This window comes from Eptesicus fuscus, chromosome 12 (assembly GCF_027574615.1).
Source record: "Eptesicus fuscus isolate TK198812 chromosome 12, DD_ASM_mEF_20220401, whole genome shotgun sequence".
NCBI lineage: Eukaryota > Metazoa > Chordata > Mammalia > Chiroptera > Vespertilionidae > Eptesicus > Eptesicus fuscus.
The window spans coordinates 33,284,138-33,308,086 of NC_072484.1; the positions used below are offsets into that span (position 1 = coordinate 33,284,138).

The 23,949-nt window shown below is 48.1% G+C and overlaps 1 protein-coding gene across 1 annotated transcript in view; it reads left to right on the top strand.

The window, feature by feature from the left end:
* EFCAB8 (EF-hand calcium binding domain 8) overlaps positions 1 to 22,869 on the top strand; it is a 40,944-nt gene extending 18,075 nt beyond the window's left edge. The window contains exons 9-21 of the mRNA XM_054724272.1: positions 5,119 to 5,186; positions 5,515 to 5,666; positions 6,580 to 6,717; positions 7,237 to 7,332; positions 8,088 to 8,201; positions 9,548 to 9,775; positions 10,537 to 10,607; positions 11,355 to 11,559; positions 12,423 to 12,632; positions 17,469 to 17,690; positions 18,258 to 18,395; positions 22,623 to 22,791; positions 22,853 to 22,869. Of these exons, the coding sequence (XP_054580247.1) occupies positions 5,119 to 5,186; positions 5,515 to 5,666; positions 6,580 to 6,717; positions 7,237 to 7,332; positions 8,088 to 8,201; positions 9,548 to 9,775; positions 10,537 to 10,607; positions 11,355 to 11,559; positions 12,423 to 12,632; positions 17,469 to 17,690; positions 18,258 to 18,395; positions 22,623 to 22,791; positions 22,853 to 22,869 (1,828 nt within the window). The remainder of the gene's footprint in view (positions 1 to 5,118; positions 5,187 to 5,514; positions 5,667 to 6,579; positions 6,718 to 7,236; positions 7,333 to 8,087; positions 8,202 to 9,547; positions 9,776 to 10,536; positions 10,608 to 11,354; positions 11,560 to 12,422; positions 12,633 to 17,468; positions 17,691 to 18,257; positions 18,396 to 22,622; positions 22,792 to 22,852) is intronic.
* The last annotated feature ends 1,080 nt before the right edge of the window (positions 22,870 to 23,949 follow it).

Sequence of the window (23,949 nt, forward strand, 5' to 3'; positions counted from 1 at the left end):
CTTCTTATTCCCTGTTTTCCAGAGGGAATCCAATCCTGGGATGGTAGCACTAATTTAGGTCCAGCTCCTCATTTTACACTGGAAACTTGAGGCTTTGGGAAGGCAGGGGAGGTGACTGGCTTGGAGCAGACCTTTGAGGTGGGGTTGCGTCCCAGGCCTCATTGTAAGCCCACTGTCTTGTTAACCAGAGTATTCTGTGCACATTCCCACCCAAGTCCTGGAACTAACTGCAGGTTAGGGGAGGGAGCCTCGGAGAATGTCTGATGGGGCGGGGGCATTTCAGTCTTGGCTTCAGTGCCTTTTGTGGGGCTGTGGGGTGGGATTTTGCTTGGAGCTGGTTGGCTGAGTGTCATCTCTCTGCTTTGGTGGTGGTATTATCTCATGTCTGTGATAATGTGTTTCATCAGCTTCTTGTTTTATTGGGTCTCAACAGCAGGAGGCTATCAGGAGGGTCACCTCACTGTGGCCCCGAGGCCTTCTCTGGTCAGGCCCTGCTGCCTTCCTGAGCACACCCCTCCACCTTTCCACTCCAGCCACACTGGCCCCCTTGTGGTTCGGGCGCGCTCCTGCCCCAGGGCCTTTGCATCACTCCTCTCTAGTGATATGCTCTTTTTAAAAAAATAGTTTTTGTTTTTTAAACATTTTTTATTATGAAAAATTTCAAACACATACAAAAGTAGAGATAATAGTATAATACTTTAATATCACCAGTACCTAGTCTAAGTTAATCTCTCCCCAAGTGTCTCAAAAATATCTTTTTACAATTATTGGGAATCATATATAAACAGGGTTCTAGAATGGGTTTGAGCAGAGGAATGGCGTGGTCTGACGTGTAGGAACATCCTTCAGCTGTTCTGTTGCAAGTAGAGTGCATGTGGGCAGGAGTTGAGATGGGGACCCAGTGAGGATGCCAGTGCAATAATTCAGCGTACGTATGATAGCAGCCTGCAGTCGACCATTGGGTGGAGATGGAGGGATTTGAGATATATTTTAGGGTTGGTTGGAGAATATATTTATACACTGGTGCCCACACACACCCTTCCTTCCTGTCTGAATGCAGTACACATATTTTCTGATAGGTGGCGGCATTGACTACTTGCTGGTTTCCAGTTGCTGGGGATGGCCTCGTAGGGCATGGCCTCTGCAGTGTGGCCTGGCACTGCCAACCTAACTCTGCAGTGGGCCTCAGCCTCTGAGGCAGTGTGGGCCCACAGGGCTGACTTCCCAGCAGCCGGCCTGCACTGAGTTTCCAGGTGGTTGGAGCCAGCAGTGAATCAGATGGAGGAGCTAGGGTCGGGGTGGAAGGGACCTGTGGACTGACCCACAGCATCTCCCCTGCTTCCCCCCTCTTCTCTCACTTCTGCCCCCACCACCTCATTGAAGCCACTGTTATCTGCCACCTAAACTGCTCGCAGTGGCCTTGTTCCCTGCATGCCCCCTGACCTTCCAGGCCCTTCTCTGCACCGCAGCAGCCATCTGCAGACCTGGTCTCCTCCTGCTATCCTGTCAAAGCCACTGTTTATTTCCCTGCAAGACTTGCCATGATCTAGAAATGTCCGTCTCCCACCTCTGTTCATGTACTTGCCCATGCTGCTGCCCTCTAGAAGGAAGTCCCAGGAAGGCCAGGGCATCACATCCACGCCTCTGGCAATCCTGGAAGGGAGTAGGAGCCAGTAACTCTTTGGTGAAGGAGTGGGTGAATCAGCCTGAAGTAATTTAGAGTGACGTTTCGGGACCATTCTTCCGGAAGATTTCTCTGCACATATATGTGTGGAGAAGGATGTATCTGGTTTGACAATAAATGACATACATGGATTCAGTTGCTCTTCCTGACATTTTGATTGTTTGAGGCATCCTTCTGCTGTGGAGGGGAGAGCAGGTTGGAGGGAAGTAAGACTGGAGGTTTAGAGACCCCCTGGGAGGCTGACAGAAATAAAGGGGGGTCTGAACTAAGCAGAGGCCAGGGCTGTGGGGGGATGTGGGGGAGTACAGGAGAGGGAGCCTCCAGAATGATATTCAGGTAATAGGCTTGGGCCCCCAGGGAGTGGTGGAGGAGCCAGTTCAAAGGCAAGTTCAGTGAGGGCATGCTGCACTAGAGGGTTGGAGGCTTTTGAGTTGAGTTTTTTTTTTTTTTTGTTTTTTTTTAATTTTTTTTTTATTTTATTTTTTTTATGAATCTTTATTGTTCAGATTACAATTGTTTCTCCTTTTTCCCCACATATCTCCCCACCACCCAGTTCCTACCCCCCCTCTTCCCTTACCTCCCCCCCCCCCGCTGTCCTTATCCATAGGTGTATGATTTTTGTCCAGTCTCTTCCCATACTCCCCACACAGACACCCCTTTCCCCCTGAGAATTATCAATCCACTCCCATTCTATGCCTGATTCTATTAAGTTCACCAGTTTATTCTGTTCCTCAGATTTTTAATTCACTTGACTTTTAGATTCACTTGTTGATAGATATGTATTTGTTGTTCATAATTTTTATCTTTCTTCTTCTTTTTCCTCTTTTTAAAGAATACCTTTCAGCATTTCATATAATGCTGGTTTGGTGGTGATGAACTCCTTTAGCTTTTTCTTATCTGTGAAGCTCTTTATCTGCCCTTCAATTCTGAATGATAACTTTGCTGGGTAGAGTAGTCTTGGTTGTAGGTTCCTGCTATTCATCACTTTGAATATTTCTTGCCACTCCCGTCTGGCCTGCATGGTTTCTGTTGAGAAATTAGCTGATAATCGTATGGGAGCTCCCTTGTAGGTAACTAACTGTTTTTCTCTTGCTGCTTGTAAGATTCTCTCTTTGTCTTTTGCTCTTGGCATTTTAATTATGATGTGTCTTGGTGTGGTCCTCTTTGGATTCCTTTTGTTTGGGGTTCTGTGTGCTTCCTGGACTTGTAAGTCTATTTCTTTCATCAGGTGGGGGAAGTTTTCGTTCATTATTTCTTCAAATAGGTTTTCAGCATCTTGCTCTCTCTCTTCTTCTGGTACCCCCATAATTCTGATGTTGGTTCGCTTGAAGTTGTCCCAGAGGCTTCTTACACTATCTTCAACTTTCTGAATTCTCTTCTCTTCATGCTTCTCTGGAAGAGTGTCCTTGGCCTCTTTGTATTCCAAATCTTTGAGTTGATTCTTGCAATCCTCTAGTCTGCTTTTGGGTCTCTGTATAATATTTTTTATCTCAGTCAGTGTATGTTTAATTTCTAGTTGGTCCTCATTGAATTTATCGGCCTTTTCAGGAAGAGTGTCCTTGGCCTCTTTGTATTCCAAATCTTTGAGTTGATTCTTGCAATCCTCTAGTCTGCTTTTGGGTCTCTGTATAATATTTTTTATCTCAGTCAGTGTACGTTTAATTTCTAGTTGGTCCTCATGGAATTTATCAGCCTTTTCCATGAAATTCTTGAAAAACCTTATAACCGTGGTTTTGAACTCTATGTCCAGTCGCTTGTTCTCCTCCATTTCTTTGGTTTGTGATCTGTTTCCTTGCCTTCTCATATTCTCTGCTTCCCTAAGTTGGTAGGGTAGTTTTGTGTACTAGGTGTCCTATTGGTTCAACGGGTCAGCCTCCCAGTTACTTGAGGTGGACACTCTTGGTGTACTCTTGTGTACTGTGTGTCCCCCAGCAGGAGCTACAGCAAGGGCTAGTTTTCTCCTCCTTTGCTTGGGCGGTTTTGGAGCAGTCTGACTGGAGCTGCAGTTGGTTAAGCTGCTCCAGAACAGGCCATTTATATGCAAAAGCCGGTGTGTGGAGCCGGGGCGGGTTTGTAGAATGTGCGGGGCGGGGCCTCAGGGCTGGGCGGGGTCTCAGGGCGTCACTAGGCTGGGGCGTGGCCAACGGCGATGGCTGCCGTCAGCCGTCTCTGCCTTTCCACGTTTCCAAGTCCCTGCGCCCCGCGCTCCAGCGCAGTAAACAATGATTGCTGGGCGCACCACCGCAAAAAAGTCACTCTCACTTTCCGACCCGATGGCCGAGAGTCCAGCTTCTCCCCGTAGGTGCCTGGGTCCCCCGAGTGTCCCCAGAAACTGGATTTCAGAGTGATCGGGAGCTTGTCTCCCTGCGGGTTGAAGAAAAGCCGCGCACCCAGCCGCCCGCAGCCGGCAGATTCGTGTGCCTCCGTACCTCAGCTTTTCAGCGATTGTGCTTCTTTCTCTTCTTAGTTGTAAATCTTCCACTCAGCCAGCTTTCCCGTGGTTCTGGGTGGTAGACGTTTTTGTCTTTTAGTTGTATTTTTGAAATTGTTGTGTGAGGCAGCAGATTAGTTGTTTAACTATGCCGCCAACTTGGTTCCTCCCCCTGAGTTGAGTTTTGAAGGGAGAGTTCAAGAAGAAGCAGCTGGCAGGGCAGGATGTGTGGATAAGAGGGAACAGCATGTGCAAAGGCACTGAGTTTTCAGGGCTGTTGGGTCTGCGAGGGCTGCGGGGCCTGACCTTTCCACAAATCCTGCCTGGGTCACCCTGGCTCTCCCAAGCCCCAGCCATGCTGCCACCCCTCTTCCTTTCCTGGAGCTGAGCCTTCTGCCTCCTCCTGCCGTGCCCATCCTGGCTCTGACCCCTGACCTCCTGCCCTACCAGCCACGTGACCTTGGGCAAGCTCCCTAGCTTCTCCTTTCCATGTCTTCATCATGGCACAGAGCTGATGACACTCTTGAGGGTTATGTGAGGGGTCCAGGGGGCCCACGAGACAGCACCCAGCCCTGGGAGCAGCATGGAGCAAGGCCATGACCCCAGGAGCTGGCCCGGAAACCCTTCCCTTTGGATTTGTGCTGTGGGCGGGGAGACACCTGTCCCACTGAGGTTGAGGTGAAGATGAAGTGAAGTTTGCCCGTGGAGTGAGGCAAATGTGTTATAACTGTAAGTAGTTGCTCCTGTGGGCTGCTTTCATCTATAAGTGAGAGGTGGGTGCCTCTTCCATGAGCTGCTGGTTTGGGGCTGAGGCCCAAGGCCCGGACTCAGCTGCAGGGTGTGCTCTGGGCAGGGCTTCTGGGGCTGCTCCTCTCCTTGGGTGGAGAGGTAGTGACCTCTCCTGGCCTCCCCCCAGCCCTGCCTCCAGTTCTTCCGCACCCCACGCTCAGAGGCTCCCCGAGGCCTCTCCCAGCCTCACAGCCTTTGTTCTTTGCTGTTGTAGGTTTTCGGTGCTGAATTTAAGAAAAGGAATTCTTTGCTTTGATTACTGCGCAGACAAGAACTTCCTGGGTAAGTAATCTTCATGTCATGCAGAATCTGTTGGCCTGGCAGAACCGGGGTGAGGGCTGCTGGAGGCATGGGGACCATCAGAGCCAAGGAGGAGGCCTTGCAGCCTTCTGCCTCTGTCTGGCCTCCTCTCTTGCCACTCTGGCCCCCACTCATGGGTACGTGGGGTAGTGTTATGGCACGGGCTGTGCTTAGCATGGGTGGGGAGCAGAGGGTTGATTGGTAGCAATGCCCGCCCATCTGCCAAGCCTGGCTGGAACTGATCCCTGGCCCCAGGAAAAGGTCCCAGCATAAGCCCCCAGTGGCTGATGCTCATTTTTTTTCACCCCAGTGACTGGTGGCTATGACCCCCACATCTGCCTGTGGAGCCCCTTCTTCTCGAAAAAGCCCGTGTGGCTGTTGAAGGGGCATCAGACCTCGGTGATGCACATGCTGGTGAACACCAAGAACAGCAACATCCTCATCAGCATCTCCAAGGACAAGGTGCTGCCCTGGTGGAGCATGGCCCTCCGCCCCCCAAGCCAGAGACACTTTCCTGGGGACAGTGGTCTAGCTTGGGCAGCGGGGAGGCTGGCAGTTGGCAGGAGCCTGAGGCCAGGGGAATGGTGTGACCTCCCTGCCTGTGGTCTCTCGCCTGGCCTAAGGCCTAGAGGGAGATGCCCCGGGGGGAGTCGCCATGCGGGGCCTGAGCTCAGCTCCCAGCAGTCCACTGGAGCTGGCTTCTCGGGTGCCCAGCCTGGCTGTGGTCCTGGGCCACACCCTTCCCTTTCATATATCCGAGTGTGGGACCTGCAGGAGTATGTATGCCCCTTCCATGGAATGGTTGTCAGTGGCTTAGAGGAAAATGGGGGGTAAAAGAGTAATGCCATGTCTGGCACATAGTAGGTATACAATACATGTGAGTCTTTCCCTGCTTTCACCCTCCCCCCAACCCAAACTTGCACCCCCAGCTCTCCAGGGGCCTCTCTAGGGACATTTTCTCAACCTGAGATAAACTCGAGGGGGATCCTCTCGGGACAGGTGGGCCTTTTGGGCAGCAGTGTTGGTAGCTACTCTGCGTTCTACCTGGTTGTGTTTGAGGAGGCTGGAGGGGCAGCCGTGAGGTCTGCAGGGGTGCGTGCTGCCTGGCGTGGTCTTCCACCACTGAATGGCGTCCGCTCAAGCAGGGGAGAGGTCCTGGGTGAAGGCTGGGACAGGGGGAGAGAGCCGGGCCACGGTTTCTTCTTAGAGCACAGGAACAACCTCTCTGTCGTAGGGTCAGGATCGGAGGCAGACGCTAAGCGCAGGGGGTGTGCATTGGAAGTGCTGGCATCGTGGGCCCCTGACCTGCTCGCATCCCAAGGCCTCCGTTGCCAGCTGCATCCCACTCTTAGCCTCTCTGTTTTTTACCTCCTAGAATATCCGCGTGTGGGACCTGCAGGAGTATATGTGCATCCAGTCCTTCTGTGGGAGGCTTTTTGCCCTGGGAAACTGTCCCATCACCAGCATCTACTTCCGGGAGAACGACAACACCCTCATCTGCAGCACCTATTCAGTGAGTGCCGTGCAGGAGGCGGCGGCATCGTGGCTGCACGTAGAGGGTGGCCACTGTGGCCGGGTCTGAAGTCCCACAGGACAACCAAGGGATGGTCACAGACTGTCCCTCCCCGACTGCTCTTCATGATGCTGTGCGGCTGAAGCTGCTAGACTCTGTGGCCTCGCCCTTGACTTTCTCATCTCTTGGGATTTCCTGGAAGCCGTTTCTAGGCCCCCAGCTGTCAGCCTCTATGTTGCTGCTCCGTCTGTTCTTTTCCTGACCTGTACATCCTGCCCCCAGGCTGAGTTAGGGGCTCCCCCTCCAAGCTCCCTTGGACCTGTGCCTCCCCATGATCACAGCCCTTACAACTCTGTCCTGGAACTCTTACGGGGATTTCTTGACAAACTGTGAACTCCAGGAAGGCAGGACCACACCTGAGTAGCCCTTCTAAAGGAGAGAACCTGGAGAGACCAGATGTGAGACCATCTGTAGCTCACCTTCCCTGGTGCCTTCCCTGGTGCACCTTCCCTGGTGCAGTCTGTCTGGACCCTGACCCTGGAGAACAGCACAGACCGGGAGAAGCACAAGGGGCTGACGGAGCAGGGTGGCGGTGGGGCCTGTGACAAGATGGGAGTTTGGGGAGCTGCGAGGACAACCAGCAGCCAAGATGGGAAGGGAGACAAGGGTGTCATTTGTGGCTAAGAGTTAGGGGTACTTCCGCTGAGGCTTTGCACCCTCTGTTGGCCAGGCCACCCTGGCCGGGGACACGTATATTGTTCTTGTGTCCTTGGCTGGCTCTCCCCCACATGGGAGGTTTCTTGAGATGGGAGGTGGTGGGTTCCTTCATCTCTGCTGAGTGCCAGAGTGGCTGCCAGCATTTGTTGAATTAAATAGACCTTTGAAGGTCATTTCATGTCATCAAACATTATCAACCCCCCGCTCTTTGTTAGGGGCAGAGAATATATTAATTAGACACTGTCCGATCCCTGGAGGAACCTATGGGGTAGAAGGGAATGTAGAAAATGCAATGTATTATGATGGGCATTATGCTAGGTGCTTCACGGAGCACAGGAAAAAGATCCTTAGCCTAGCCTGGGGTAGGGAGAGCCTGGAAGAGAGGACACTGGACTGAGGCTGTATGCTTCTCAGAAGTTATAAGAGGGACCTTGGACTTTGGGGTCCTAGGAGCCCTGGGGTTTGGGAGCCCCGGCCTCAGAGAGGGGTGACATGGAGTAGGGATTAGAGGAGTCTTGCTAGGCTCAGTCCTATGTATACTAGTAGTTAGGTTGTCTTGATGTCTCAATTTACTGGAAGTTTCTCCCTGGGGCTAGTCAATGAGGGCAGAGCCCTTTGGACTGTCCAGTTGTCTGCCCCTCTCTTCATTACAGATTGGGATCCTAAAAGGGTACATGGAGACCGAGGGGCCTGGGAAAACCGGGGAGAAGACCACGACTTACAGCGCGCCCCTGTGTGCTGTCCTCTACAGCAAGGTTTTTAAGCAGGTGAGTGGGCCAGCTGGTCTCTGGGACTGGCAGGAGAGCTGGGCAGCATGGGGCAGGTCCCAGACCTCCTGGGTAATCAGGGCAGGTGGCCGGGTGGTGCGGACTCTCATAGCTGCCATGGTGGTGGGGGCAGCGGGGTCTGGATGACCCCTGCAGAGGGGCTGGCCCACGATGAGACTGGAGCCCCGCCCCTTGGCCAGAGGATTGCCTGACTCCTCTGAGCCTGTGCACTCCTGGCTGCTGCCCCAGGTCAGTTCTGACAGGCAGCCTTCTTTACGTGAGTGTGAGATGGGACGGTAGGGGTGGGCTACTCTGCAGGGTTCCTGGGCATCATTTTCTAGGGAAGCCCTAGTTCAACTTTGTCCACTAAGGGAAGAGAGGGAGGCCCAGGCCACGGGCAGTATCCTGGTCCTAAGTAGAGACCTCTGGGCTGGTCAGGGCAACTGGACACATGGTTTCTGAGGTGTAGGGGCAGAAAGGGCCTCCAGGCCTTCTGCCAGTTTCTACTTGGACCCCTTTTCTGGCCTGGGTTCTGGGCAGGAAAGGCTGTATCTGCCTCAGAGGTGGCCTTGGCTACATGAAGCCGGAGCTCATCTCTCAGCACTTCCCTCTCATCTTGGCTCCTGGCACCACCATCCTGCATACTTGGGCTCCTCAATGCTTTCCAACAGTTATAACCCCCAACCCCAGCTTTTCTAGATGTCCTTAGCAGGAGGGTTGGTCTAAAATAGGCTCACGGCTCCCGTTGCATTGGAATGCTTGTCATGGCAGCAAAAAGTTGCACTGAGTGGAGCAGGCGTCCTCAAACTACGGCCCGCGGGCCACATGCGGGTGTTTTTGCTGTTTTGTTTTTTTACTTCAAAATAAGATATGTGCAGTGTGCATAGGAATTTGTTCATCGTTTTTTTTAAACTATAGTCCGGCCCTCCAACGGTCTGAGGGACAGTGAACTGGCCCCCTGTTTAAAAAGTTTGAGGACCCCTGGAGTGGAGTGACTATCTTCCACTCTCTGCACTTCCCTTCTTAGGGGCCAGTTACTATATTTCCTGTGCCACCCTCATTATTAATGATGCTTCAATAAAAGTTTTTTTCTGAATTAGAGATTATTTTCTCTGGATAGATTCTGATAAAGGCCATTTCTGAGTTAAAGGGAATTTCACCCAACTGGCTCCTTCTAAGAGCTGTGCCAGGCTGCACTGCCCCGAGGAAGGCCTGTTTTCCAGAGGGGGTGATCTGGCAGCCAGGGTCCGTGAATGCCCGTCTTCTCAGTGCATGGTGGGGGGCCGGGTGAGGCCTAGCTATGACACTCGCCTCTGCGGGAGCCCCAGACTGTGTACTCCCCGCAGGTGGTGAGTGGCTGTGTGACCGGCGTGGTGAGTGTGTGGGAGATCGTCACAGGCAAGAGGATGATGGAGTTCTCTGTGAGTCGTGACCAGCAAGTGGAGCTGACTGCCATGTCCCTGGATGAGCCCGAGCGGTGCCTGCTCACGGGTTCGCGTGACGGCACCATAAAGATGTGGAACTACAGCACTGGCGAATCCCTGCTCACCTTCCCCAACCCCGACAAGCTGGAGGTCAGTCTGGTCCATCGGATGGGGTCAGAGGGCCTCTTGAGAAGCTAAGCACAACTCCTGTGGCTCTGGGGCCCACCATTTCAAATGCCCCCCTGCGTGCTGTCCACGGGGACTGTGCGGCTTCACGCCTCCCCGAGCCGCTGTGTCCTCACGCGGAAGGTGAAGACAGGCAATAGCCCCTGTCCTCAATAAGCGTTCTGCAAAGGTTAGCTTCGCTGGCTTTTAGTTTGTTAGCATTTCTTACCCCACGTACGTACGAGAGCTCGGGATCCTAGCAGTGGTGGCAGGTGATTCAGAACCACCCATGCTTGACTCTATTTGAGAAATGCCTGACAGAGACAGTTTGTGGGTGTGGCATCGTGCAAAGCCAGCAGTCCCACTTGGGGACTTGAGGCCACTCCTAACGCCTAAGGCACAGTCCTTTAACCAACTCAGAAGGAGCACATGGTCCAGAAGCCAGGGCTTTGAGTACTAGTCCAGGTCTTATCACTCAGCCACTTGACCTCAGCCAAGTCACTTGTCTGTTTTCAGTCATCCCCTAGAAAGTGGACATGGATTCCCACCCTATTTACTTTCTCTAAGTCCACCAACTGATGGGATGTGAGGAAGCCTTGAGAAAAATGCGATGGTATCACCTCTAGAGAATTCTCCTCACACGGAGAGAGTTGGCTTCTTGCCTGGTACGATTAGGAAGACATTCCAGGCCCAGAACTGTTTTCACGGAGTTACCTTAGAGTTCTGTTTTCTTTCATCTTCCACAGATTAGTGGGATTATCCATATGAATAAAGTGTTCTACGTGAGCGGGTGGAATAAGAGAATCACTTGTTACAAGTGAGTAGCAAGGGTGCATGTGGGTAGGTGGGCTCCTCCATTCCTGGCTTTGCAGGTGGTTAGAACACCAGCAGGACGTTAGTGGTGGGTAGTGTCCAAGGCTTCATCTGCTCATCCACCCATTTATTCACCACTCCCTAAGGCGATAGGCTCTAGGCTTTGCGGTAGGTGCTGGGGATGGGTATAAACAAGAACGATGGATTCTCTGTCCTCCTGGAGCCTCTGTGGGGTTGAGCTGATCAAATCACTTCATTTAGAATGCTACATTCTATTGAGTAGAGATTTCTATGGGAAGGAGACAGAAATATGATTTAGTCTGAGGGGTAGTCAGAAAAAGCTCATCTAAGGATTTTATGGGTAGGGGAGTGGGATCTGAAGAGTGAGCAGAGGGGTCTTACTGAAGCAGCTAAGAGCTTGGGATAGGAGGAACATTCCAGGCAGAGGGAAGAGATATATGTGCAAGACCCCTTCCTCCTCAGAGGGCCTTTTTAGGGCAATGGTTTCCTCTTCTCTAAACCTGAATCCTTACTAAGGTCCCTGAGTGGTGCAAATCTATAAGATTAGTTTACGTGAAGCCCTAGGACAGGGCCTTCACAGTAGGCGCATTATAGGTGCTTAGTAAATGAGGTCAGCAGGGCAGAGCGTCAGCCCTGTTCTGACTCCATGTGCCCTCCTCCGAGTCCGTGCTCCTGCAATGGAGCATGAAGGCTAAGTTCTCAGCGCCCCTGCCTCTGGCCGTGTGTACAGGTTCCACAAGACCAAGCCGGTGATCTTGTGCGACCACTGGCAGACCTTCCACACCGAGGATATCCTGAGTGTGTCCAAGTACCAGAACCAGTTCCTCGGGACCTCCTCCTACAACGGGGACATCCTCTTCTGGAACGTCAATATGCTCAAGCCCGTCCTCAAATTCAACGCCTCTCAGAGCCCCTCACCCTTGCTGCCTAAGAGGGTATGGTCAATAGGAACATGCTGTTCTCTCCGCTTTCTCTTAGCTGTGGGCCAGAATCACACTGGACCTGGGGAAGGAGGGTGTAGGGAGCATCCTGGGAAGTAGAGAGGATGGTGGTGACTTGTTCTGCAGGAGGTTGGGAGCTAGGCAGGTGGTAGTTTCTAAACTTATCCTCATTCGACAAATGAAACTAAGGCACACAGAGGTTATGCATCTTATCCAAGGCCCCACAGCCAGAAGTGATGGGTCAAACCCAGGCAGTTTGACTCCAGAGGCTTGGAGTTCTAGTCGTATTCTCTCCATAGATTACTCTGTCCTGAAAGGTGGCTCACATCTTACATGTCACTAGTACACATGACCACTCAGGGCTCACTGAGCTCATGGCAAGGCCTTAGGAAACACACACAGTCTCTGAATTGCCATATCTTTGCACATTAAAGCTGGAGGGGCCTTTGGGGTCACCTCATGCAGTAGCTTTTGGAACATGTTGGGGAAAGATGCTTGGAAGCTATTTCAGAGGCTTCTCCCAGAGCCGCCCAGCTTTCTATCTATTTTATACTTTGGAGCTTCCCTTAAGATGAAAAACATCCTAAAAAATATTTGGAAACCACTGTCCATTTTAGAGATGGGAAGACTGAGTTCCTCGTAGCAGCAGTCTCCTGCCTATGGGTACTCAGGGCATTAGCGGTTGGCTCAGGGACAGGGTCATAGGTGCTGGGTTGATGCCTCTAAGGGTGCTCAGTTTCTGGGAAGCATGCTCTGGGCACCTGGAGAGCCCTGTGCTGTTGGTGTTAGACTGGGAGACCCCGCGTTTCCCTCTGGGACACTGCCGAGTCCCAGGGGCTGCTCTCTCTCTGGCACAGGTGCAAAGAGACGACGAGAGCTTGATCGAGGGCCACAGGACCAGCAGCCCCTGTGTGGAGCCGAAGTGGGCACGCAAATCCTCCGTGCTTCCTCTGGACCACAGCACCAAGACTGTGGCCAACAACAAACTGAGGCGGAACCTGATGTCAGCGCCCCCTGTGATGAGACACTCCATGACCAAGGAGTCAGAGGAGCCTGAGTTCCTGCAGGTGGGAGCAAGAACTGACCCAGGCATCCACCCTTACTCTCTAGACCAGTGGCCGCCAGCCTTTCGGACCTCACAGACACCTCTAGACACCTCAGCTTGCCTCATGTGTGTGATTCCTTATTAGGAGGCACTTTACCCAGAATGCCTTTAGGTCCATTAACACACTTTTCTTGAGTGTGGTGGACGGGTCAGGCACCTCCCTGATTATGCCCATGGTATCTAACCCACTCTGTTGCCTCGTGCCTGGCCATGGTCCCTTCCCAGAGAGCGGCTAATACCAGACCTGATGTCTGCAAGCTCAGGGGCAGGACCTGGAGGCAAGACAACCAGAGAACCTGCATCTGGAGGTTAGATCCTGGGCTGCTTTCTCTGTCTTCCAGTTCCTGTTGCCCCAGCAGAGATGAGCCATAAAGGCTCCCCTGCCTCCCCAACAAGACTTAGCTCCCTGGAGACCAGAATCCTAGGTGCAAACCACTTCTCTCCTCCTCTGAGCCCTGGTGTCAGCCCCAGGATCAACCCTTCCAGGCTTGACTGATGGTCCTATTTGGGGTGGGCGGAGTAGGGAGAAAGAGCCAGGGGGGCTGCTCTCTCCCTACTCACTGGGTGTGGTTTGACCTCAGATCCTACAGTGGAGACAGTAATCTCTTGAATGGGGCTTGGAAGCCAGTCAGATAGTCTTAGCCATTGAAGTCTGACTCCTGGGAACTGAGGCACACAATACCTGTCAGGTACCAAGTAGTCTAGAACCGGATCCCATATGACCTGCTGGGAGTCAATTCTGCTGTAAGGGGCAGCCACTGGATAACACTACAAGGCACTGATACCATCACCGAGTATTGGGGTTGTACCACTATCTTCAAATCTAGAACAATGGCCTATAGACACTGCTTTATTCTTACCTTTAGCCAGGGTATCTCTTCCAGGGCAAAGGGAGGGTCTTCCCCCAAAGCAAACTCAACTCTCATAGGCTCAGGGCCTGTTAGACCCCAGCTGTGCCTTTCACAGGGTGGTGCATCTACTGAATGGGGCTGGGGGCTGCTCCTTCAGCAGCTGCCTCTAGTCTCTGTTCCCCATTAACCAGGGAGACCCCCTTATGATGACCTGGGAGGCCCATTTTATTTTTTCCAGAAACAACGCAGTGTTGGCAGCCTCAAACTCTTAAGAATGTACTATGAGAGACAGTCACTCCTCCAAGAGTCAGAAAGGACTAAAGGGGAAGAGCAGAAGAGGGAGTTCCAGCAGTCTAATGCGTCGGTGGAGAAGGTTGGCCATGCTCAGGCAGGGTCTGGGGTGTGAGCGGGGGTGGACAGTGGGGCGGGGTTGGGAAATGCAGTGCCTGTGGGGGTCTGGGGCCCAGCCTGGTTCTCCCCAGGGTCTGGAGAGGTGTGGTGGAGATGATGGTAATGCTCAGGATTTGGGTTCAGGACTGCTGTGTCTGGGGGAAGCTCCACGGGTATGGGGGGTTGTCTAGGGAGGTAAACAGTGTCCCCTCCTGGTTGGGGGTGCCGGCCCGGGAGGGAGGAAAAGTAGCATGTCCAGAATCCAGTGTTAAATGCCCTCCTGTGCTCCGGTGAGGTGTTTTGTATGACATGTGAGGGGGATTGGGTCATATCTGTTCTCATTTCCTCCTGTGCCTCTCCCCTTTCAGGCCTGATCACCCCTCACTGTGCTGTCATATAAGGCCCCTTCCAGCTTTCATCTGCAAAGACAGGGTCATTAAGAGACTGTATGGGTTTCCTAAATTCCTGCGATGAGCCAGTGAAAACCAGAGTCATAGCTGTGTTAGGAAAGGCAGGGCTGCCCCCTTACCTAGGGGACCAGGGCCTCGAGCAGGGGAGCAGTGCCTGCAGAGCTGGGTCCTGTGCGCTGGAGCGGAGACTGGTGAGCCTCTGCACATTCTCTCCTCCAGGTTCTGAATGTGCTTTCCTCTCCTTTGAAAATTTTGTTTTGGTAAAAAACGAAAAAGAAGTGTGCATAAAGTGAAAAGTAAAGGTCCCCAATGTATCCTTTCTGCCCCCCCACCCCCATTCCATCCCAAAAGTAATGGTCACTATCACTGATAATGCATTGGTTTAGCCTTAGCCTTTTATTTTTAGACCAATGATGTAAAATTATAGCTAGATTATAGCTAAATTATAGTCCTGCCATTTGCTGTTTTTATTTTTCTTAAAGATATTTTTATTGATTTCAGAAAGGAAGGAGAGGGACCTGGGCTGCTTTCTCTGTCTTCCAGCTCATTGATTGGCTACCTCCTAAACCCCCCTCACCTCCCACTGGGGACTGAGCCCACAACTCAGACATGTGCCCTGACGGGGAATCCAGGAATCGAACCGTAATCTCCTGGTTCATAGGTTGACACTCAACCACTGAGCCACGCTGTCTGGGCTATTTGCTGTTTTTAAAAAATTTAACTATATACCATGGATATGTCTTCATAGCAGTAATTTAGATTCAGCTTATTCTTTGACGTTTACTTATTTTTTTTTAAATCACTGCATAGTGCCCCATAGTTTGAATGTATCATAAACGATGAAGCCAGCCTTCCACTGATAGACTGGCAGGTTAGTTCCTGCATGGAACTTTTACGTGCAGCACTGCACTGGACATCCTTGTATATGCGTTCCAGTGCACTTACGGGAATATATTGAAAGCATGGGTTCCTGGGAGCAGAATTGCCAACAGACCCCACTCCTTTCAATCTGTGACTCTGACTGAGGGAGATGACTCAAAGCCCCACCTTTTGGGTCAATGACTTAGTTCTGTCGGAGCACAGACAGTTAGTTATCCATTGAGCACTTACCGCGTGCCAGGCACTGGGTGGGGGCAGCAGTGAGGGACAAGAACCCCTGCCCTAATGGAGCTGACATTCTAGTTAAGTGAGTAAAATAAATGATAGGCCACAGGGCGAGCCAGCACAGCAGAGAACAAGAACACTGGGAAGAAGGCAGGGAGAATGGCACAGGAGGTGAAGAGGACACTACTGTTTTAATAGGGTGGTCAGGGGTGGCTTCACAGAGGAGGTGGCCATTAGCCTTCCATTTCTGCTAGTCTGGTGAGTGGAAAACAGCATTTTGGGGGGCTATTTATTTGATTATTTGTGATATTGAGCTTTCTGTATATTTGTCATATATTTGTATTTCTTTAATGAAATAAATGTCTATTCATCAACTTTTTAAATTCTTTTTATTAAGTTCTTGGTCTCTTTATATGCTCTAGAAATTAATCCTTTGCCTGTTTGTGTATTAAAAATATTTTCACCTCATCTGCCTTTGTGGTATCACACTGAGGCTTAGGGTCACAGAAAAATTTGTTATATTTTCTTTAAAAAATATATTTTTATTGATTTCAGAGAGGAAGGGAGAAGGAGAGAGAGAAACAACAATGATGAGAGAGAATCAGCTGCTTCCTGCAACCCTCCCCCCCTCCCCCAACTGGGGATCTAGCCTGAAACCCAGGCATGTGCCCTGACTGGGAATTGAACCGGGACCTCCTGGTTCATAGGTTGATGCTTAACCACTGAGTCATGCTGGCCAGGTTTGTTATATTTTCTTCTAGACATTTATGATTTTAAATATTTTTAGTCAGCTTGTTTTTCATCTAAGTAACTTTGTGTATATATGAATCTAGTTGTTCTTTTTTTTCTAAATTGGTAGCCAGTTACTCAAATACCATTTATTGAATAGTTCATCTTTTCTCTACTATCTTGAAATTCTATCATTATTATATCTGATAATCTATAACCTATTTCTGTATCCTCTCTATTGTTCCATTGGCATATTTGTCTATTCTTGCATGGATGTTTTACATTTTTAAGAAATATGATAAAAGTCTTTATAGACGATGCAATTAGAAAAAAAGCTGGAGGAAATGCATTAAAATCGTAGTATGATTATTTCCGGTTATTGGGATCCTGTGGGTGATTTAATCTTTTCTCATCGACCTGTGCTGTCCACATTTTGTGCAGTGCACAAGTACACTTGCAAAAATGGGGAAATGCTTGCCTTTTTCTTTGGTTTAGGAACTCTTGGTTCTGTGACCCTGGCACCTGGGCCAATGGGAAGCAGGATGAGCATTTTGTTTTGGACCCCAGGACGAGAATAAATGAGATTTCTATTGTTGTTGTTGAAGGCATGTTGTGAGAACCACAAGCCACCACTGTAATTTCTGACAGTCTGAGTCAGGAAGCCTCCAGTTTCCCCTGCCTGGCCTGACTTAGTTTGTATCCCTAACTGTGCTCTCTCTGCCTCATGCGAGGCGGGCCCCAGGCGAGCAGCTCTCTTCATATGCTCCTCGTACAGAGTAACTCTGCACCGTGGCCCCACGTAAACCACAGGTAAACCATCATGTAAGCGAAAGTGAGCGCAAGGGGGAATTAGCAAAGGGCATGATCCAAATAAGACCTGAAGAAGAATTTGGTCAAAATGCCTTTTTGGCAATTGACTGGAAAATAGAACTGTTTCACTGTAGTGATATATGAAAGGGAATGAACTCATCCTCCAAATAGCTTTGGGTTGAGTTACAGGTCTTAGAAAATCTTGTTTGAGCCTTAGGACAATTCAACATCTATTCACTGATCATGTACCACGTGCCAGGCATCACCTTAGTTACTGAGGATAAAGTCATGAACAAAAACAGACACAAATCCTTGCCATCTAGAAGCTCATAGTTCAGCAAAATGTTCCTGGTTACCACTGAGATAGGAAGTGTGGTTACCCCATCACCATTCTCACTGGGCATCTAGTTTATTGGGGGCCAGATCAGTGTGGTGACTTGCCAGGCGGGCCCCTCAGCACCGTGTGACAGCGGCCAGCTGAGCAGGCCCACCTCTCTTGCACAGATAATCTTCCTGCAAAGCAGGCCTCGCCTGCCACAGACGGCCGCCCTGCTGAGCAGCTGCATTGACGGCTACATCTACGCCTGGTCCATCTATGGGTACGGAGGCATGCTGGGGAAGTTCCGCGTGGACTCTGGAGGCCTCGGAGACGTGGTCGTGGGTGCCATGGCCACTGACGAAAATGACTGCATTCTTGTCACAGGGGACAGTAAAGGGTACATCAAGGTGAGGAAGGTGGCACTGAGATCGAGAGGCTGGTGTCAGCCAAATTCTAGCCCCCTCTTTGCCACAGGTGGCCCTAGCCCAGTCCCTACTCCCTCAGGGTATGTTTTCATTTGTGAAGTAGTGGGCAGTAGGATGGGCTACCTTAGAAGTCCTCTCTGCGCTGGCTGGTGTGCCCAGTGAAGTGACTGAGGGTTTGGTTCAAAAGGCCCCTCCAAGAAGCCTTCCCCAGTGAATCCTGTGCTCCATCCTTGTCTCCCTAAAACTCCCTCCCCGCCAGCCATGCATCTTACCTGTGGCCAGTTGTTTCAGGAACAGATTTCATGCTTTGTGGTGAGACACAAGGCAAGTGTCTTGTCCTGGGGCCAGTCTCACCTTCTCTGCATGCTAGTGAGGGGTCTGACCTAGAAGATGACCTGGGCCCCTCCTGGGCCTGACCATCTGGTTATCTTAGAGGTGTGAATAAGAACCGCCCCGCTAAAGTGAGGAGCAGTGGTCTGGGAGGGGTCCAGAGTGAGTTTGTGCTGGAGTGAAGTGGTGCTGGGCCACTAACTCACATTTTGTGCCTAGATCTGGGACATCGATGATTACTGCACAGTCACTGATGGACAGTCATCTCAACTCAGTGGAACAAACAAGTTCCAGTTCTTAATTCCTAAACTGATCCAGTCCAACCTCGAATACAGCATCCCCTCGGACAAGAAGGAGGTAGGAAGAGTACTGGATACTCTCTACTAAATAGCTGGGCCACGATGCTTGCACTGAGATTCTGAGTCTCTCATGTTTCCTGTTCCAGGTTGACTGGTTGATTGGGACAAATTTTTGTTAACCAGAAGTCACCATTAACCAGTAAAACACAAGCATGCACACATCAAATACACCCACATGAGTACACTTGCACATGTGTACAAACATACACACACACCCCTTTGATGGGCTTTGATTGTTGCAGTGAGGGCTCTGGAGTCATGCATTAAAAAAAATTTTTTTTTTTAACAAAACAATTTTAATTGATTTCAGAGAGGATGGGAGAGGGAGAGAGAGAAACATCAATGATGAGAGAGAATAATTGATTGGCTGTCTCTTGCATGCCCCACACTGGGGGTCAAGCCCGCAACCTGAGCATGTGTCTTGACTGGGATTTAAACTGTGACCTCCTGGTCGATGTTCAACCACTGAGCCAGGCCGGTTGGGCAACCATGCATTCTTTTTAAAAATAATAAAAATATTTATGTATTTTCTTGAGCAGGGAATACATTTATATAGTTCAAAAATCAGTATTTTTCTTGTGACTAATGAAGTTGAGCACCTTTTCATTAGTTATCAGGAAAATGCAAATTAAAGCCACAATGTGATACTACTACACACCCACTAGAATGACTAAAACTAAAAAGACAGGCAATACCAAATGTTGGCAAGGATACAGATCAACTGGAATTTCCACTGCTGGTAGGAATGTAAATTGGTAAAATCACTTTGGAGAACTATAGCTACTAAAGCTGGATGTGCCTATTCCATAAGTCAGCAATTCTACTCCTAGGTTTATCTCCAAGAGAAATCTATGCTCTAAGAAATATGAATAAGACTGTTGATAGGATTACTATTTGTAATAACTTCACATTTGAAATAACCCAAATGCCCATCAATGTAGATTGGAAAAATACATTGTGGTATATATACTGTACAGAATAATATCTGGTATTGGGAATGAATGGTTTACATGTATTTGCTATTATCCTATATAATAAAGAGGTAATATGCAAATTTACACTCACACCATAACACCCTCACAAGATGGCCGGGCACACAGTGGGGGCGGGGCAATGGGGGCAGGGCCGGCAGCTGCTCAGTGCAGCTTCTGCTGGGGTTTCCACAGCCCTGCATGCACGCCACGGGGGCGGGGCATTGGCACGGCACTCCAAGACAAAGGAATGAAGTACCGATGCATGTTACAACATGAGGAACCTTGTAGACATTATGTTAAGTGAAGGAAGACAGTCACATACTATATGATTCCATTTATACAAACTCTGGGGTGATGAAATGGTCTAAATTTGATTGTGATGGTGATGGAAAACTCTGTGAATATACTAAAAACCATTGAAGTGAGCACTGTAAATGAGTAAATTGTATGTGAATTATATTTTAATAAAAATGTTTTTAATAGTATAAATTATAGAGCAAAAATTTTTTTCCCATGAATCTTTTTTATTTGTTTGTAGCTGTTTATCTGCACATCTGGTAATTTATCCCAAGGAGATAATATGCAAAAGAACATAAATCTTAAATGGAACTGCCTATGACCCAGTGATTCTACTTTGGGAATATAAAAAGAATAAAATTTTACCTTTTGTGACAGCATGGATGGACCTAGAGTGTATTATGCTAAGTGAAATAAGTCAGTCAGAGAAAGACAAATTCCATATGATTTCACTTATATGAAATCTAAAGAACAATATAAGTGAACAAACAAGATAGCAACAGACTCATAGTTACAGAGAACGGACTGGTGGTTGCCAGAGGGGAGAGGGGTTGGAGGACTGGGTAAAAAAGGTGAAGATATGGAGAAATACAGGTTGGTTGTTACAAAATAGTCATGGGGATGTCTACAGCATAGGAACTATAGTCAATAATATTGTAATAACTATGTATGGTGCCAGGTGGGTACCGGAAATATCAGGGGGAACACTTTATAAAGTAAATGATTATCTAACCACTAAGCTGTACACCTGAAACTAATACAAAATGATATTGAATGTAAATTGGGAAAAAAAAAAGCATTAAATAGAAAAATAGAACATCAACCTTTCTAAGACCTTTAACGGATACTGTCAAACTGCATTCCAGAAACTTCATACAATTTTGCACTTTATTAGCCTGTTTTGCTTTATCTTTCACAACGTAAGGTATTGGTGGCATTCATCTGAGTGAAGGACCGCTGGGTCAATCAGAGTGCCTTGCTTAGAGAAGGCATTCAATACATAAATAAATGTTTGAAGTGAAAAACACACACGCGCACACACACACAAACCAAACACTTTTGGCTGATTTATAGATACAAATTGTTTCTTTGGATTTTAACAAAGATAACTTTGCTTGTTAATGATGTTGACACCTTTCCTTATTTTATTGACCATGTATAATTTTGTGAATTACCTCTTCATGTCCTTTGCCCATTTTTCTGTTGTGGTAACCATCTTTTGTAAATGACATATACTTATTTAAAATATATATTAAAAGGTATTAACTCATCATCTGTCACATATATTGCAAATATTTCCCCCAATTTGTCATTTGCCTTTTAATTTTATTTATGAAGGTATTGACTTGCTAGTGACTCCAAATTTGAATTTCTTTTAGATGTTTTATGGTTTCATTGAAAATAATTCTTTGATGCACCTACAGTTTATTTAGTTGTAAGATATATGACAATAATTTAAGTTTCTCTTAGTAGTTCATCAGGTATTCCAGCACAGCCTACTGAGTCCTGCTCTATATTACCACAGCTTTCCTGCCACTTTTATCATATACCAAAGTTTTATTTGAGTTGGTTTTTGAGCTCTATTGTCTTCCATTGTTTTGTTTAAAGTTTGTACTATTGTGACTTAACATACGTGAATATGGTAAAATATGTTCCCCTTCATTAATCTTTTTAAAAATTGTAATAGCATAAAGTTGTTATAATGGTGTTTTCTTTTTAAGTCTTTATTGTTGAAAGTATTACATATTTTAATATTTTAAAAAATATCTTTTAATTGATTTCAGAGAGGAAGGGAGAGAGAGATTGGAACATCAATGATGAGAGAGAATTATTGATCAGCTGCCTCCTGCACACCCCCTACTGGGGATTGAGCCCGCAACCTGGGCATGTGCCCTAACTGGGAATCAGACCAGTGACCTCTTGGTTCCTGGATTGACGTTCAACCACTGAGCCACACCCAGCTGGGCCCCCTTAATTAATCTTGTTAATTTTTTTAACAATGGTCTTGGATATTTTCACTCATTTCCCTGTTAAGAACAGTTTATTTTTTCATACTATAACATGATATGTCATCCCCTACTCACCCTATTCTACTACCAATGCCCAAGTGAATAACTTTAGAAGATCTGGGTTCTTGTCCTAACCCCATCACTGTCTCGGCATGTGGCTTGGGCTGGTTACTGAACATTTCTGACTCACTTCTCTTCTTTGTGAAATGGTGAGACTCATACACATCCCATAAGGTTTTTGTGTTCAAATGGAATAATCTATAGGGAGGGCATTGGTAAGTAATATAGTAACATTCCTGGCCAGTGTTGCTCAGTGGCTGAGCATCAACCCATGAACCAGGAGGTCAGGGTTTGATTCCTGGTCAGAGCACATGCCCAGGGAGTGGGCTTGATCCCCAGTCGGGGGGCGTGCAGGAGGCAGCCGATCAATGATTCTCTCTCAACATTTATGTCTATTCCTCTCTCTCTCCCCCTTCCTTTCTCTGAAATTAATAAAAACATTAAAAATAATATAGCAATATGTAAATCCTTTTTAAAAATATATTTTTATTGATTTCAGAGAAGAAGGGAGAGGAAGAGAGAGATAGAAATGTCAATGATGAGAGAGAATCATTGATCAGCTGCCTCTTGCATGCCCTCTCCTGGGGGTCGAGCCTACAACCAGAGCATGTGCCCTTGACCGGAATCAAACCTGGGACCCTTTAGTCCGGAGGCCAATTCTCTATCCACTGAGCCAAACCAGCTAGGGCTGTAAATGCTTTTTATGATTTTACCAAAGGGGCAGTGAGGGCCAGAGAAGTGTGGGAACTTAACTAAGGTCACCAGAAGTTCATGTAGGAGTGTGTCCTGGCCCTGAGGGCTCTGCTTCGTCTCGTCCTGGGTGCCCTCTGATGAGCCTATGCGATGGTCTTGCTGTAAGTAATTATCCTGTACGGTCTCCTGTAGGTCATTGATGGCCATACCATTTCTGTGGCTCCCCCCATGCTTCTGGCAACCTGGAAGGGCCATTTGGATAGTGTGGCAGACATCCTGTATGTGGACAACTATGAGCTGGTGATTAGTGCTGGCCATGACCGGGACGTCAAGGCTTGGAGACTCTCCGGCGATGCCATTGGTATGGATCCTGCTGAAGTTCAGCCATGCCCCATGGCCCTTCCTGTCCCTGTCCCTGTCAGAACATAAATTGACATAAACCTTATAATCCATGGGATGGGGGTTTCAGACCACAGCAGCTTTCTTTGTTCAAATAGTTTTACAGGATATGAATCTATTCAATTGCACATTTGGCAGTCAGTTCACCCATCCATCAACTATCTGTTCACCCATCCACCCACTCACATTATTATTTGTCTTTGTATTTTTTTTTTTTTGCAAATCATATATCTGATAAGATATATTCCTTTCTCTTCTTAAAAATAAACTTAATTCTTACATTATAACATGCAGAAAAGTGCCCAAATCTAGAGGTTCATCTTGGTGAATTTTCACAAAGTTTATACCCATATAGCCTCCATTATATAAAGAAACAGGACATTACCAGTCCTTGGGGCTCCCCTCATCCCCCCAACCCGACCATCTCTACCTACCCCTCCAAAAGCAATCACTATCCTGTTTTCCAAACACAGAGCTTGGTTTTGCCTGGTTTTGAACTTTGTATACATGAAACAATGTGACAGGTTATCCTTTGTGCCTGGCTTCTTTCTCTCAACATTATTGCCATTCCAGGCAATTCAGCCATTTGTTGAAGGTAGTAGTTCATTTGTTCTCATTGCTCAATAGTAATTGGTTGTTGATATACCATAATTTCTTCATCTGTGCTACTGTTGGTGGTCATTGGAGTTGTTTCTGGCTATTTTGTTCTATTAACTATAACACTGCTATGAATATTCATACACAGATTTTTTTGGTGAACAAATGTATGCATTTCTGTTGGATATATATCTAGGACTGGATATATATATAGGACTGGAACTGTCGAACCACAAGGTATATACATTGAGTCTCAGTAGATTCTGCTAAACAGTCTTTCAAAGTGCTTGGTAGTAGCTGCAGACTAGCTCTGTGGCTGAAATCTTCTGGATTATAATCTGTCATGCCCTATGAGGTTGTTTAAAGTTCATTAAAAATTCATCTGGTTTCTTCTCATCTTGTCTATGGAGGATTCATCCTCCTTGCATTATGTTGGTCTCTTTTCTCCTATCACAGGATTATTACTTTCTTAAATTCACTTAGGTTTTCTTGAATTTTCATCTCTTACGGGTTTACATTAAAA